Source organism: Giraffa tippelskirchi, chromosome 9 (assembly GCF_054371585.1).
Source record: "Giraffa tippelskirchi isolate mGirTip1 chromosome 9, T2T-mGirTip1v1.2.pri, whole genome shotgun sequence".
NCBI classification, from domain to species: Eukaryota; Metazoa; Chordata; class Mammalia; order Artiodactyla; family Giraffidae; genus Giraffa; species Giraffa tippelskirchi.
The window spans coordinates 135,052,955-135,069,953 of NC_137283.1; the positions used below are offsets into that span (position 1 = coordinate 135,052,955).

General features: G+C 37.6%; 1 protein-coding gene across 1 annotated transcript; it reads right to left on the reverse strand.

Annotated features, from left to right (window-relative positions):
* Positions 1-364: 364 nt before the first annotated feature.
* On the reverse strand, positions 365-1,375 carry TAAR1 (trace amine associated receptor 1). The gene has a single exon (XM_081526700.1). The coding sequence runs from the start codon at positions 1,373-1,375 to the stop codon at positions 365-367; it is 1,011 nt and encodes a 336-aa protein (XP_081382826.1).
* Positions 1,376-16,999: the final 15,624 nt, after the last annotated feature.

Sequence of the window (16,999 nt, forward strand, 5' to 3'; positions counted from 1 at the left end):
TTGGCTCACGTGGTTGATATTATGCATGTTCATAAATAGGATCACCAACTGTTTTGTAAAACACTAGAAATCAGTCCTGAATATTCATTGGAATGACTGATGCTAAAGCTGAAACTCCGATATTTTGGCCACCTGATGCAAAGAACTGACTCACTAGAAAAGACCCTGATGATGGGAAAGATTGAAGGCAGGAGGAGAAGGGGACAACAGAGCATCACTGACTCGATGGACACGAGTTTGAGTAAGTTCCGGGCATTGGTGATGGACAGGGAAGCCTGGCGTGCTACGGTTCATGGGGTCACAGAGAGTTGGACATAACTGAGCAACTGAACTGACTGACTGAAAGCATAATAATTCTATGGATTTATTCTGAAAATAATTTACACCTAGATGAATCTTTTTGAAAAATTTTACCAACTAGAATCATCTTTAGTGCTCTTCTGAACCAGGGATAGAAAAATGCGTAAACCATTGGATTAAAAGTAGAATTCAAATAGCCAAACCAAATCAATGCATCGTTCAAAGTGGGTGGGATAGTATAGTCCAGGAACGGGTCCATGACCATGCAGACAAAGAAAGGACACCAGCATGTTAAGAAAACTCCCATCACAATCCCTAAAGTCTTCGCAGCTTTCCTTTCTCTGCTTCGTGAAATTCCATTCCTCTCTTCCAACCCAATTTGAACCTTCTGCTTTGCATCATGAATTGATCTTGCCTGGCCTTTTGCTATGAAATATATTCTACAATAGATGCACAACATAATAGAACCAGGTATATAGAACGAAGTCATAAAGGCCAGAACCCCAGATGTTTTGCTGAAGAAGACAGAGCAACTCCCTATGCAGTGACTGTGTCTGTAATACATCTCTTCAGCTCCTTTGAAGTTTAGCTCCAGAAAGATCATCCCAAATGCAAAAAGAGCAGGAATACTCCAACTAATGAAGATCATCAGAGAAATAACCAAGATATTGATCTTGGTTTTGTATCTCAGTGGGTCACACACAGCATAGTAGCGGTCAATGGAAATGAAGGACAAGTGGAAAATGGATGCTGAACTCAGCATAATGTCAGTGCTGGTGTGAATTTTACAGAAGACTTCTCCAAAAGACCAGTGGTGCTCAACAGATCTCACCATGCTATAAGGCATGACCAGGCACCCCAGAAGAAAGTCCACAGTAGCCATGGACTGAATGAGCCAATTATTTAAGGTATGCAGTTGCTTGAAGTGTGATATGGAAATAATAACTAGCAGATTGCCAACCACTGTGGTCAGAATTATGAGCACCATTAAACTGTATAGGGAAGCCCGGATGTCATTTGACCAGCTGCTTTTCACACAGGAAATATTAATTTTATTGTGGCAAAAGGACATCATTTCTAAGGACTATGCACTGGTTGTTATCTTTTCCTTAGTGCGTTGAGGAATCTCTCTTCAAAATCCATGATCAGGTTAGAGTTCCTTCTCTTACTTCCATATCTATATCCCAGAAACCTGTATGGGGGGAACAAAGGAAATTATCAACAATTTGATTCTTCTCATTTTTAATGCATTTACCTATTACTTCTTGCTGAAAAATGATTATTTTGGAAAGAGGTTTTATTTCTAAGTTCAGTTCAGTAAGTTCAGTTCCTATAAGTTTTTTTAACATCTACTTCACGTTAGTCACTGTGTTGGAAATGTAAAGCTGAATTATTAGTTTGAAATATATGATTCTGTAATTCTGTTATACTCAGCTAAATTGTGGGGAACTTGCAATACATTTTTCAGTATACTTTTAATGTATATTATGTTTAATATATAACATTATGTTATATACTTATATATTATAAAGATAAAAAGAGGAGGATAGAGAGTTCAGAGGAACAAAGTAAATTCTGGTTATCAGTGAATAAGCTGTCATTATATTGGGAAAATGCTGGGAAATAGCAACAAGTCTTAGAATTCCAGGAATCTACCCTCCTTTTCATCTCTTCTCATTCCCTCTGGGCTGACAGTTTAGATCAAGACTACACAGGAATCTAAATTTATCCAAAACTGGAATTGGAGGAATAAAATATTTAGCAATTAAAATGGATATTTTAATAAACTTGAAACATCTCTCCTGCTAGTCCCTTTCTGCCTTCTATTCCCAGAAGGAAACATATCAAATGAATCTGTAAGATTTATTTTAGTAGACACTCAGGCCCACTTTATGACAGAACAAACAGCAGACTAAATATATTTATATTACCTGAATTGCATAATGTTTGAATTATAATTGAAACTTCACTAAACAAATGATGGATTTTTTTTTTTAACTACAAAATTTATGTGCTCTCAACTAAACCAAAATTTAAAGTTTTTTTCTCACTATTGCCCCCTTTTCCTTCTTTCTTTTACTTTTGTTGTTGATACATTAAAAGAATCAAACAATGTTTAGAAGTGTTTGCTAATAATTTCTACCAATTAAGAAAATATCCCTGCCTGGTATCACATTGAGCAGCTTCACTCAGCAAGAACTAGGGTCCAAATATAAGTAAGGGAAGGTGGGGGGAAAAAAAACTGATTGCTCAGTTTTAGAAAACTATATTCATATATGATGAAAAAGTCACCTGACAACTTTGTATGCCTTGTTCTTCATTCCCAGATAAAAACCAAATGGCTTCCTCCTCATAACAATACATATTGTTTTCAGAGAAATAAAGCCTGAAGCATTGTATATGAGAAATTATTGATAATATCAATGACACTTCAGAAGAATAATCTGTCTGGTCAACTTTAGAATTTTATGCATAATTTTTGTGCAAGTATTTTCAAATATTATAATTTATTTTTTAAATAGATTTTATTTAAATAAATGTTCTATGATAATATTATGAGTTGAACACTTATTTAAGAACATGACATAATAGTGGTTTTCTTTTCTTCCAGCTTTAAGAATTTAGCTAGCTAGAAATGAAATTACCAAGTTGAACTTACTAGCTACTAGCACCACCTGGGAAGCCTAGCTAGATATCATAGAGATTTGTAAACTTTCTGTATTGCTATAGGATGTTCAACTTGGTAATTTGTAAATACAGAGAGTAATCATTTCTAGCTAGCTAAATTCTTAAAGCTGGAAGAAAAGAAAATCACTTTATGTCGTGTTCTTAGATAAGTGTTCAACTCATAATGTCATCATAGAACATTTATTTAAATAAATCTAATGTGCCTGCCAATTCAGGAGACCTAAGAGACTCCAGCTGGATCCCCGGGTTAGGAAGATCCCGTGGTGGAAGGCATGGCAACACACTCCAGTATTCTTGCCTGGAGAATTCCAGGGACAGAGGAACATGGTGGGTTACAGTCCATGGGGTTGTAAAGAGTCAGACGCTACTGAAGCGACTTAACATGCATGCTCTGATACCTAGTTAAGTCAACAATTCTGTTCAAATGATCTAATTACCTAATGTTTGAAAATGACACATGATTTAAAAATATGTTGTTAGGCATTATAGTTTGAAGTAGATCTGTCTAGCAGGACAGGACTTCACAGATAGAGTGTCCCCAACTTCTCAATAAAAGGCCATCAACGCTAATTTCACTATGCCATTTGTCCCTGGTTCCTTCAACTATCCATGTCTAATGGCTCAGACTTTCAATCCCATACTAGTCTGTATGATTACTAATGTGAACCTATCTCCTAATCGACTCATCCGCTACTCACCCACAAACCCTTCCATGTGTTCCCTCTGGAGCTCATGGTCATCACCCTACTTCCTCAGGCTCTTTATAAAAAACTTCCCTCTCTTTGTTCTAACTGAAACTTTCTTTCCCCTGAGGATATCTCTTTCCCTACAGTCTTATCAAAGGTATTTATTTCCTCTCTTGCATTCTTGGCTATCCTTTCTATTACAGGACTTGGAGGAAAAATGTGTCCTCTTGTACTCACTGACATTGCAAATCATTGTCCCTCCTCCTCCTTCCTTCCTAACTTCCATCCCTTGCAAATTTTGAAGCTCTGTGTGCAGGCTATACCTCCTCTTGCTGCAGACTTCAGACTTCAAGTCATTTTTCTATATCTTGAAGATGTTAGCTCCTGGCCTACTCACACTTTCTCCAAAGCTACGCCTGCCAAAATTCTTCATAATTTTCTTGTCCACATAAATGATTCAGTAATGAACTTTCAGCTCCTTACTCCTCTGTCTTCCAACAAGCATGTCCTCCATAAGTTTGCTCTGCATGGCTATCTCACTTTCTTATTTAACTAAAGACACCAGATGTGTACTTATGTTCATGTTAATACAATGCAGAGTTTAACTTTACATTAGACGTAATTTGGTCTCTTCCCATAGATCCAAAACCTCAAGTTAACTTAAGAATCTCTTAGTTTTGATGACCTAAATCTGATGCACTATTATATTCTATGTAACATAGCAGAGACGCTCTCAGGTATAGTGTGTTTACCTTATCATAATATTGTTGGAGATGATTTTCTCCCTTATCTATCAGTCTATGCTGATGTCTCCACAAACAAATGGATTTTGCCATGCTTCCTGTTACTTAAAGATGGAAACAATTTGCTTGCAGGGATGTCCCATCTGTACATTCCACGCTGCTTCTGCTTAGTCACTTCAGTCGTGTCTGACTCTTTGTGACCCCACGGACTGTAGCCCAGCAGGTTCCTCTGTCCATGGAATTCTCCAGGCAAGAATACTGGAGTGGGTGGCCATGCCCTTCTCCAGGGAATCTTCTCAACCCAGGGATCAAACCCAGGTCTCCTGCATTGCAGGCAGATTCTTTACCAGCTGAACCACCAGGGAAGCCCAATGAGTCATAATTTAAACATTTGGAAATCCTGTCCATGACTAAAAACTGAATCACTGACCTTGTCAATCAAGCAGAGGAATATTACATACACTAAGCTAAATGACAGACAGAAAGGCAGTCATTCTTTTTCAAGATATTTCAATTGAATGCCTTCCTCCTGTCAGGCACTATGTGCTGAGGCAAGAGTGGTGAACAGACACAACAAAATTCCATGCTCTTCTGGAACTTACACTCCAGTTGAAGGATAGTGGTAGGCAATGCTAAAATTTGGGCTTCCCTGGTGACTCAGTCGGTAAACAATCTACCTGCAGTACAAGAAACTCGGGTTCAGTCTCTGAGTCAGGAAGATTCTCTGAAGAAGGAAAATGCCATGAACAGACTAGCCTGGCAGGCTCCAGTCCACAGGGTCACAAGAGTCAGACACAACTTGAGCAACCAAACCACCTTCACCAGAATAAAAGCAAAAATAGTGAATAATATTATCTAAATTAAGATTTAGTTTATATAAAAAAGAATTATGATAATATGACACGAAACAATTCTTTCCAAAAAAATTTTTAAAAATAGAAAAAAGTAAATTTCAAGAAAACACTTAATATTGAAATTTAAATTTTCAGCTATTTCAAGAATCTCTAGTTGTAATCAGAGTTAGTGTGAGTAGCTGGTAAGACACTTCTTGACTGGATCCTAAGATGCAAAATTAATGATTTAATTTTGGAAAATTTTTCCAGCTGCATGTTTTAAATTTTAAAATCCCAAATTACTTTACCCAGCAAATGTTCAGTGTGATAGTTTTCATAACAGCAACAAAAGCAAAAAGTGAAATTGTCTAAACTTATTAGACACATAAACCTCAGTAGATACATGTTCAAAAAGATGTCAAATTGGAGGAGTTGACTCTTTTTATAATAAGACATAGAGAGATATCCATGAGATCTTATCAAGTAAAGAAAACAACGCAGAGTGTTTTAAAGTACCGTGTACATGAACACACACGTCTATAAAAGCATGAAGAATGGATATAGAATAATAGCTCCAACTGCTCAAAGATGGTAAGTTTGAAATCCATTAAATAAATAAATAACAAAAAGAGAAACAATATCAATTTTAGCATTAATTTTTCCTAGGTGAAATAATGAATGAGTTTTACTTTCTTCTCTATAATTTTTACATATTCCAAGTTTCCTACTCTGAAAGTGTTTCATTTTCATTTTCAGAAAAACGTATCTAATAAAATTAAGTAAGTTGTACACTGTTTCAAATGAAACTTTAAATGAAACTTTCAAAAAGCTATTGATAAATAATTATTAATAAATTATATTATTTGTGTTTCATGTGTTTGTATAATTCTTCACCTGAATAAAGAATTTATTATGAAAAATCACACTTTTGCTAAATTTCTTAACTGACCCATATGCTGTTTTTGTTCTATTATACAAAATTTGGACTCAAAATTAGAAATGGACTTGATAATAATATTATTCACAAATATGTTTGCAGCTCTGTAATTTATCTAGAATTTTTTTTAAATAATGGAAGTATTTTTGAAAAATATTTACTTTAAAAGAGGGAAAGAGATAAAGGACAGGATTTCCAAATATTTAAGCCGTAACTCATGGGGTGTCCAGGTAGAACATCCCTGGAAGCAAATTGTTTCCATCTTTAAGTAACAGGAAACATGGCAAAAACCATTTGTTTGCTTAGGCATCAGCACAGACCAATAGATAAGACAGAAAACAATCTCCGCAATATTATGATAAAGGTAAACACACTATACCTGAGAGCATCTCTGCTATGTTACACAAAAGACAGTAGTGCATCAGATTTAGGTCATCAAAACTAACAGATTCTTAGGTTAATGGATCTAATACACGGCACGTATAAACACACACACACACACACAGAGGCACACATATTAAAGCACTACATCATTCAGAAATGCATCAGTCAGTATTTTTCCCACCAAACAGCATTTGCCACAGATAAGATTTTAGTTCTGTATTTTCATATATAGTAACAATAAGATACAATTTAATTTCTAAACCTGAAAAATTTCCATGACAACTGCATTATTATATTAAAACTAGCCAAATGCAACATGGAATTTCCTTCACTTACAAGGAAAGAACATTAAAAAAAAATCCTTTTTTGAATTTTCTAGCCACCCACAGGTGAATTTTAATCAAAGTGAAATATTTTGAAAAGCACATATAAAGTAAGCTATTTAAAACATGTATAACTATTTTTATCGTCTCCTACTAAAATGACAGAAGCCTTGTGAATCTTCCCATCAAATAACCCTAAATGTTAATATATTTGTAAGTACCAAGCCATTGATAACTCTTACTCCCTTGAACATTCTCCCTGTAAAAGATCATCCAGGCCTCCCGGCTAATCTCTGTGATTTGTAAGGCTGTTCATTGTGTTCAGACCTACCTTCTCAGGAAAGGGTCACAGAGCAAGTGGATAAGCAGAAACACTACCTTTGGGAGGAGGCCATCCTCACTCATGTCCTGTACACCTGCTGCTGGCTTGAGCCACTGCTGATCAATGATAGACTACAGTTAATGCAGACAGAATGACGCAAATATTAACATCTGGAAAAGATAAGCTGATAATAAATCTTTCTGAAACAAGGTAACAGTACACTATCGAGAAAAATAGGTGAGAGGTGTGTTTATTCTAAATGAGCACCAGGAAGCTAGCAGTGAGCAAACTGAATAGAGAAGGTAAATATCTCTATTACTTTAAAAATAGTCTCAAGCTTGAGCCACCAAGAACCACACTCATGGGTGTTAACAGCATATAAATGAAAACAAATGTCCATTAAGACTGCCTTAACTGTTGATTGATTTGAAAGAAAAATACTCCTGTATTAGACATCTGTACAAAGGAGATAACTAGCATTAAAAAGCAAAAACAAAACCCCTCACTTTCAAAATAGATGACTTGTACTTGATAAGGGGATATTTTTAAAGATTAGACTGTTTTTAAACCTAATAACATAGCTAGAAAAAAATTTGACTTTTAAATCATGGTAGGAAAAAATGTATTTTAGCTCATGACTCAATACATATATAAGTATGCATTCATAATAGAAGCAATGTTCTCATTAAAAATACTCTTACCTCATTCAATTCACTCTAATATCCTATTCTATTCAATTTCACCTTTTTAGATAAGTAGGGTTTGTACCTCATTAATGTTACTACTCACAATTTTAAGAAAACCTCTTGAGAGATGACACATATTTAGCCCACCAATTTTTAAATTCCTATATATAAAACTTCCAAAATGACCTTCTTTTAAAACAAGGAGCCAGTGCCTTCAACATGGCAAAATAAATGGGTGAACAAGTGTGGTTTCTCATCTATTTCTATCAATCTGTTATTCTGCCATAGGAAATCATAGAATCATTATGACAGTTTGATTATTCATTCCGATTCTCATTCTTCTAGCATCTACACCTTTGTCTTTGCTTCACTGGGAGTGGAAGGTGCTTCCTTGTCCTTAGAACTTGAACTTTGCCATTTAGCATGTTTTGGCCAAAAGAACTTAGACAGAAATAAAAGGGTGCCAGTTCCAAGCCTAGTCATTAAAGGGACTCACCTGTTTATGAATGTCCTCTGTGTCATCCCCATGAGGAGAACACAACCCAGCAAAGCCCACTTGTCCAGGGAGGTTGAGGGGCATGCAGAGCAAACTAGGAGCATGAAGCTACCCAGCATTTGGAATGATTCTGGCATCCAGAACCATCCTTGCTGACCCTACTGATTCATGCACTTAAGTGGCTATTATTTTAAGCTACTGAGTTTGGGGGTTGTTTTTTACACAGAATTTTCATAGGAATAACCAACTGAGTTAAGTTGTATTTCTGAAAGATCTATTACCCATTCTCTTGCCTGGAGAAACACTGACACCAGAGAAATACTGACACCACACAATGGGCCACCTGTGATCTAAACAGCCATTAACAAAAGCTGCAACCAGACAAAGAAAGAAAGCAGAAAATTAGCCTTTACTAGATGAAGACGACCTTTTACTAAGTAAATGTAACTCCATCTTCAGAAATTCCTGGATATTAAAGGTTAGTTTAAGAAATAACCCCCAAGTTTGCTTCTTATTAGCAGTACATAGAAAATATTTGTAGTTCCAAAACTAAGGTCAATGTGTGCCTAACTCATGTATATAAGGAAGGAAATTGGTTGTCATTTCCTTCTCCAGGGATTATACAGCATTCACTCCTGTAATTATGATGCTGACAAGTCTCCGGATATGCAGGGTGAGTTGGAAATTTGGAGACTGAGAAGAGTCAGTAGTGTAGTTCTAGTCCGAAGGATGACAGGCTTGAGGCCCAAGAAGGGTCAACACTGCAATTTGAATCCAAAGGCAGAAAAAAGCCACTGTCCTAGTTCAAAACCAGCCAGGCAGGAGGAATTCTCTCTTACTTGATAAAGGTTAGCTTTTTGATTCTGCTTAATCCCTCGACAGATTTGTGGTTACCAGAGTTGGGGGAGGGGAATTGGATGAAAGTGGTCAAAACTAAAAAACTTAGAGTTATAAATAAATAAGTTCTTGGGATATAATGGACAACATGATAAATATAATTCCGTACAGTTCGGTTCAGTTCAGACGCTCAGTCGTGTCGGACTCTTTGTGACCTCATGAACCACAGCATGCCAGGCCTCTCTGTCCATCACCAACTCCTGGAGTCCACCCAAACCCATATCCATCAAGTCGATGATGCCATCCAGCCAAATCATCCTCTGTCGTCCCCTTCTCCTCCTGCCCTCAATCCTTCCCAGCATCAGGGTCTTTTCCAATGAGTCAGCTCTTCGCATGAGGTGGCCAAAGTATTGGAGTTTCAGCTTCAACATCAGTCCCTCCAATGAACACCTAGCACTGATCTCCTTTAGGATGGACTGGTTGGATCTCCTGGCAGTCCAAGGGACTCTCAAGACTCTTCTCCAACACCACAGTTCAAAAGCATCAATTCTTTGGCGCTCAGCTTTCTTTATAGTCCAACTCTCACATCCATACATGACTACTGAAAAAACCATAGCCTTGACTAGATGGACCTTTGTTGGCAAAGTAATGTCTCTGCTTTTTAATATGCTGTCTAGGTTGATCATAACTTTCCTTCCAAAGAGTAAATGTCTTTTAATTTATTTGCTGCAATCACAATCTGCCATGATTTTGGAGCCCAAAGAAATAAAGTCAGCCACTGTTTCCACTGTTTCCCCATCTCTCTGCCATGAAGTGATGGGACTGGATGTCATAATCTTAGTTTTCTGAATGTTGAGCTTTAAGCCAACTTTTTCACTCTCCTCCTTCACTTTTGTCAAGAGGCTCTTTAGTTCTTCTTCACTCTCTGCCATAAGGGTGGTGTCATTTGCATATCTGAGGTTATTGATATTTATCCCGACAATCTTGACTCCAGCTTGTGGTTCTTCCAGCCCAGAGTTTCTCATGATGTACTCTGCATATAAGTTAAATAAGCAGGGTGACAATATACAGCCTTGACGGACTCCTTTTCCTATTTGGAACCAGTCTGTTGTTCCATGTCCAGTTCTAACTGTTGCTTCCTGACCTGCATACAGGTTTCTCAAGAGGCATGTCAGGTGGTCTGGTATTCTCATCTCTTTCAGAATTTTCCACAGTTTTTTGTGATCCACACAGTCAAAGGCTTTGGCATAGTCAATAAAGCAGAAACAGATGTTTTACTGGAACTCTCTTGCTTTTTCAATGATCCAGCGGATGTTGGCAGTTTGATCTCTGGTTCCTCTGCCTTTTCTAAAATCAGCTTGAACATCTGGAAGTTCACGGTTCACATATTGCTGAAGCCTGGCTTGGAGAATTTTGAACATTACTTTCCTAGCGTGTGAGATGAGTGCAACTGTGCGGTAGTTTGAACATTTTTTGGCATTGCCTTTCTTTGGGATTGGAATGAAAACTGACCTTTTCCAGTCCTGTGGCCACTGCTGAGTTTTCCAAATTTGCTGACATATTGAGTGCAGCACTTCCACAGCATCATCTTTTAGGATTTGAAATAGCTCAACTGGAATTCCATCACCTCCACTAGCTTTGTTCGTAGTGATGCTTTCTAAGGACCACTTGACTTCACATTCCAGGATGTCTGGCTCTGGGTGAGTGATCACACCATCGTGGTTATCTGGGTCGTGAAGATCTTTTTTGCACAGTTCTTCTGTGTATTCTTGCCACCTCTTCTTAATATCTTCTGCTTCTGTTAGGTCCATACCATTTCTGTCCTTTATCGAGCCCATATTTGCATGAAATATTCCCTTAGTATCTCTAATTTTCTTGAAGAGATCCCTAGTCTTTCCCATTCTATTGTTTTCATCTATCTCTTTGCACTGATCGCTGAGGAAGACTTCTTTTCTCTCCTTGTTATTCTTTGAAATTCTGCATTCAAATGGGCATATCTTTCCTTTTCTCCTTTGCTTTTCGCTTCCTATCTTTTCACAGCTATTTGTAAGGCCTCCTCAGACAGCCATTTTGCTTTTTTGCATTTCTTTTTCTTGGAGATGATCTTGATTCCTGTCTCCTGTACAATGTCATGAACCTCCATCCATAGTTCACCAGGTATTCTGTCTATCAGATCTAGTCCTTTAAATCTATTTCTCACTTCCATTATATAGTCATAAGGGATTTAATTTAGGTCATACCTGAATGATCTAATGGTTTTCTCCACTTTCTTCAATTTCAGTCTGAATTTGGCAATAAGGAGTTTATGATCCAAGCCACAGTCAGCTCCCGGTAACACTGCTGTATGTCATATGGGCTTACCAGGTGGCTCAGATGTAAAAAATCCACCTGCCAATGCACAAGACACAAGAGGTGCAGGTTCAATCCCTGAGTCAGGAAGACCCCCTGGAGGAGGAAATGGCACCCCACTACAGTATTCTTGACAGGGGGATCACATTGACAGAGGAGCTTGGTGGGCTATAGTTCATGGGATTGCAAATAGTTGTACATGACTGAGCATGCATGCAAGTATGTTGTATATGAAAACTGAGAAAAATCCTAAGAGTTCTCACCTCAAGAAAAAAAATTATTTCTATTTCTTTTATTTTGTATCTATATGATATGATGAATATGTATGAAATTTATAGTGAAAAGCACTTCATAATTTATGTAATTTATATAATTATGTTGTACATCTTAAATTTGTACAGCACTGTGTGTCAATTATATCTCAACAAAACTGGAGTTAAAAAATAAAGTCAGTTCATCATACACACACACACACACACAAATAGTGTAGAGGCTGAGAAACAAAGTGGTACTTCAAACATTGAGATCAGTTCAGAGCCTTGAGGACAGACCAAATGTTAGAAGGTTTCATAAATCTCTTACAACTCCATTCAGACAATAGATTGACTCATTAATAAAATCATCCTGATGCAACTAGCTCTTCATGAACGTTGTAGGAAGGATCTTTGGAGGGTTGTTTGTATATATATTCTTTGGCTACCACAAATAGAAGAATGAAAATGTCATGGGGCACATGGTTTATACACTTTAGAAACGATAGTTCCTCTTTCTTAACTGATCTTAAGACACTGCACCTTGAGTGTTAATTTCTTACGAAACTTGAATCTCTGAGCCAGATATTATATTCACATGGACCTATAGAGGGCAGCCTTTTGCAAATTTTTGTAGGATATAGGTTTTTATACTGAATCCTTCCTCTTGCCTCCCAAGGGCCCTAGAATAGAGTGACCCAGTATGAAACAACTTCAACCTTTTCATTTTTTCCCCTCAGAGGAGAGGGGAGGAGGAATAAACTAGGACCCTGTGGATTTCCCACATAATAGTGGATTTCCCACAGTGTGCTACTCTGGACTTCCCCTTGCATCTTGGGACCTATTGAAGACAAACCATAAACATACTACTCCTGAGGGCACAGCCTAAGCTTGGTCACTCTCAATAATAATAATAATAATAGTAATAAAAGGGAAATAATAAGGAAGAAGAGGAGGGGCAAGAAGAGAGATGAAAAATGAAGAGGAGAAAAAGGTCTCCTTCAGACCCTTCAAACAGCTAGATAGCAAAAACTGAGATAACTACCCTATTGAGAACTTTGCTTAACACTCATAAGTGTTATGAATAAGTGGGCAAGAGAATCATATTATTTACAAGCTAAGAGAGGTAATGTTTCAACAAATTCACTAAAGACTTTTAAAATGATCATCATAAAAAAAAAGTTAGGCAGGTGAGAGATAATAACATACTAACAGTAATTTGGGGGCTTCCCTGGTGGCAACCCACTCCAGTACTCTTGCCTGGAAAATCCCATGGATGGAGGAGCCTGATAGGCTGCAGTCCATGGGGTCACTAAGAGTCGGACACGACTGAGAGACTTCACTTTCACTTTTCACTTTCATGCATTGGAGAAGGAAATGGCAACCCACTCCAGTGTTCTTGCCTGGAGAATCCCAGGGATGGGGGAGCCTGGTGGGCTGCTGTCTGTGGGGTCACACAGAGTCGGACACAACTGAAGTGACTTAGCAGCAGCAGCAGCTGGTGGCTCAGACGGTAAAGAATCTGCCTGCAGTGTATGACACTGGAGTTTAATCCCTGGTTTGGGAAGATCCCCTGGAGAAGGGACTAACAACCCACTCCAGTATTCTTGCCTGGAGAATCAGTCAATCCTACAGGAAATCAACCCTAAATAATCATTGGAAGGACTGATGTTGAAGCTGAAGTTCCAATACTTTGGCCAGCTGATGTTAAGAGCCGACTCACTGGAAAAGACCCTGATGCTGGGAAAGACTGAGGGCAGGAGGAGAAGGGGTGACAGAGGATGAGATGGTTGGATGGCATCAGTGACTCAATGGACATGAGTTTGCGTAAACTACTGAAGATAGTGAAGTCCATGGGGTGACAAAGAGTCAGACATACTGAGCAACTGAACAACAGTAATAATATAGTAACAACGATAGTAATTTCAAAACATTTTCAAAATACTATTTGTAATTGTTTTAGTCACTAAAATTATTATAATATATTTTTCTCAGTCTCTATAGATAATTTTCACATATTTCAGGTAAAATTGAATTATAAATATTTTTAGGCTAATAGTTTTATTTTCTTGCTATAATGCTTTTATAATTGATCTCTACAGCAACTAGTTTCCTAGTACTAAGTACACACAACAATGTCAGGCGTTTCAATTTTTTTTTTATTCATACTGCTATGGCAAATAAATCCTCAGTTGTCTTTGACAGAGCAAGATGAAATTTTATCATAGACAGGAAGAAAAGAAATCAGTTGGTTCATAATTTCAGCTAAATCAACATCATAACCTATTAAAACAGTAGTTTTGATACCAATATTTTCATAACTCAAAGTTCATCCTGTCTCAAAGCATATTGCCCAAATATTAACTATTTATCAGATAATCTACCACTATGCTGACAGGTGGCTTTTCTTTGTTTTGGCAGGAGTTCAAAGTTTCTAGAATATATTGATGGCTAAATAGCTGTTAACACCGATAAGAGCTCTTGTTATATTTCTGCAACCAGACAACCATTCAGAGCTGATTTCAAAACAGAAAGATTAAAAGAGCTCACTCTTAACACACATAAGGGAACACAATGAACACATTGTCATTGATCCTTCTAAATTTACCTCCGAAGTCCGAAAAATTTCCACTCTTAATGTTGACAGTCTTCTCTCAATGTCTCAAGGAAAATGTATATTCTCTATGCCATATTAACAGACATGATCAACTGAGTTCAATCTTTCTTCAGGGTGTGTAGATATATTTAATATTAATTGTGTACTTTCACCTTAGCCCTCTACCTTTCACCCTGCAATCTACCAAATTCTGTGGCTATTAAACCTACAAGACTGACTATGAGGAATGTAGTGTGTTGCTTTTATAAAGGTAGTGAAAGTGTGAAAGTGTTAGTCGCTCAGTCATGTCCAAATCTTTGTGACCACATGGACTACAGCCCACGAGGCTCCTCTGCCCATGGAATTCTCCAGGCAATAACCCTGGAGTGGATTGCCAAGATTCATTTTTGAGAATCTAATACACCCAAGTTAGGAGATTTGAATACAACACTTTGTGAAATAAAAGAAAATGTACATTAAAATGTTTTTTAAACTACAAAATGCTGTACACAAAACATCAATGATGCCTTTTACATACTCCTGGCAAGTACAGGTAAAATTGCCTTTAGATAAATGAAAGATCAATGGAAAGTTTGAGCAACTGTTGGTATTGGCTTGCAATTAGCATGTGCATTGAATTGACAACAAAGTAATGGGGCAAGAGGCAAGAAGTATAGTGTAACTATAGGTTAGAGAATAAAGGAAGAGTTTAAAATTCAACATTCAAAAATGAAGATCATGGCATTGGGTCCCATCACTTCATGGCAAATAGGTGGGGAAACAATGAAAACAGTGACAGACTTTATTTTCTTGGGCTCCAAAATCACTGCAGATGTTGACTTCAGCCATGAAATTAAAAGACACTTGCTCCTTGGAAGAAAAGCTATGACCAACCTAGATAGCATATTAAAAAGCAGAGATATTACTTTGCCAACAAAGGTCTGTTTAGTCAAAGCTATGGTTTTTCCAATAGTCATGTATGGAAGTGAGAGTGGGACTATAAAGAAAGCTCAGCACTGAAGAATTGATGCTTTTGAACTGTGGTGTTGGAGAAGACTCTTGAGAGTCCCTTGGACTGCAAGGAGATCCAACCAGTCAATCCTAAAGGAAATCAGTCCTGAATATTCATTGAAAGGACTGATGTTGAAGCTGAAACTCTAATACTTGGCCACCTGATGCAAAAAACTGACTCACTGGAAAACACTCTGATGCTGGGAAAGATTGAAGGCAAGAGGAGAAGGGGATGACAGAGAATAAGATGGTTGGATGGCATCACCAACTTGATGGACATGAGTTTGAGCAAGCTCCAGGAGATGGCTATGGACAGGGAAGCCTGGCATACTGCAATCCATGGGGTTGCAAAGAGTTCCACAAGACTGAGTGACTGAACTGAACTGAACTAGCAGCTCTGGTGACTCACGGCAGACATTAATCATTTATTAAGTGATGTCTATATGCTAAAGTTGAAGAAGAATGTAAGACACACATTTTTGAAGACCTTACATTTAGTGATAGATATTACTAGTGTTAGCCAATATTTATAAATCTCTTCCCTTTCCTGGACACGCAGGGGAATTACACTTCCTATTTATTTAAATTTGGCATGGCCATAAGACTTTCTCTGGCCAATAAAATATGAGTGGAAGTGGCATGTATCACTTTGGGTAAAAGCATTTATAAGGCATTGTACAATTTTTTCATATTCTTTTCTCATGCTCTAGAAATTATGGGTGCACAGTTGGTAAGGAAATGATACAAGGTGAAAAGAGCTCAGAGTTCTGATCTATGACATAAAGACTAGCTTCCCTAGAATAGACTCTGAATGAACAAGAAATAAACTTTTGCTTTAGTGAGCCAGAATGTTTTTTATATTATTTATTATTGTACCATTCCCTAGTCTTTCCTGACTAAAATACATTCTAAAGAGAGAGAAAGAGAGAGAAAGTATAGCATCACAAAAGAGTAAACCCCTCCCTCAGTATCCAAGGGGGATTGATTTCAGGACCTCCAGTGGATACTAAACTTCTTGAATGTTCAAGCCCCTTACACAAAACGGTATAGTATTTGAATATAACTTATGCACATCCTCTAGTGCACTTTAAGTCATCTGTAAACTGCTTATAATACCTAATACAACGTAAGTGGGTTTCTCGGGTGGTGTTAGTGGTAAAGAACCCTCCTGCCAATGTGGGAGATGCAGGAGATTCAGATTCAGTCCCTGGATAGGGAAGACCCCCTGGAGAAGGAAATGACAACCCACTCCAGTATTTTTGCTTGGAGAGGCCCAAGGACAGAGGAGCCTGGCAGGCTACAATCCATAGGGTTGCAAAGAATCGGACCCAACTGAAGTAACTTAGCACACACACACAATGTAAATGTTATGTAAACAGTTGTCAGCACATAGAAAATTCTGAACTTTCTGAAATTTTTTTCCAAATATTTTCAGTCTGCAGTTGGTTGAGTCTGTGGATGCACTAACCAAAGATATGAAGGGCCTACTGTACAAATATTTGAGGCAAAAGGAGCTAGATGTTTTAGATTATCTTAACTACTTCTTTTTGGTTGACT

What these genes read in the sequence shown, in the direction of transcription:
- TAAR1 (XM_081526700.1), bottom strand. Translation starts at nt 1,375, where the DNA reads ATGATGTCCTTTTGCCACAATAAAATTAATATTTCCTGTGTGAAAAGC.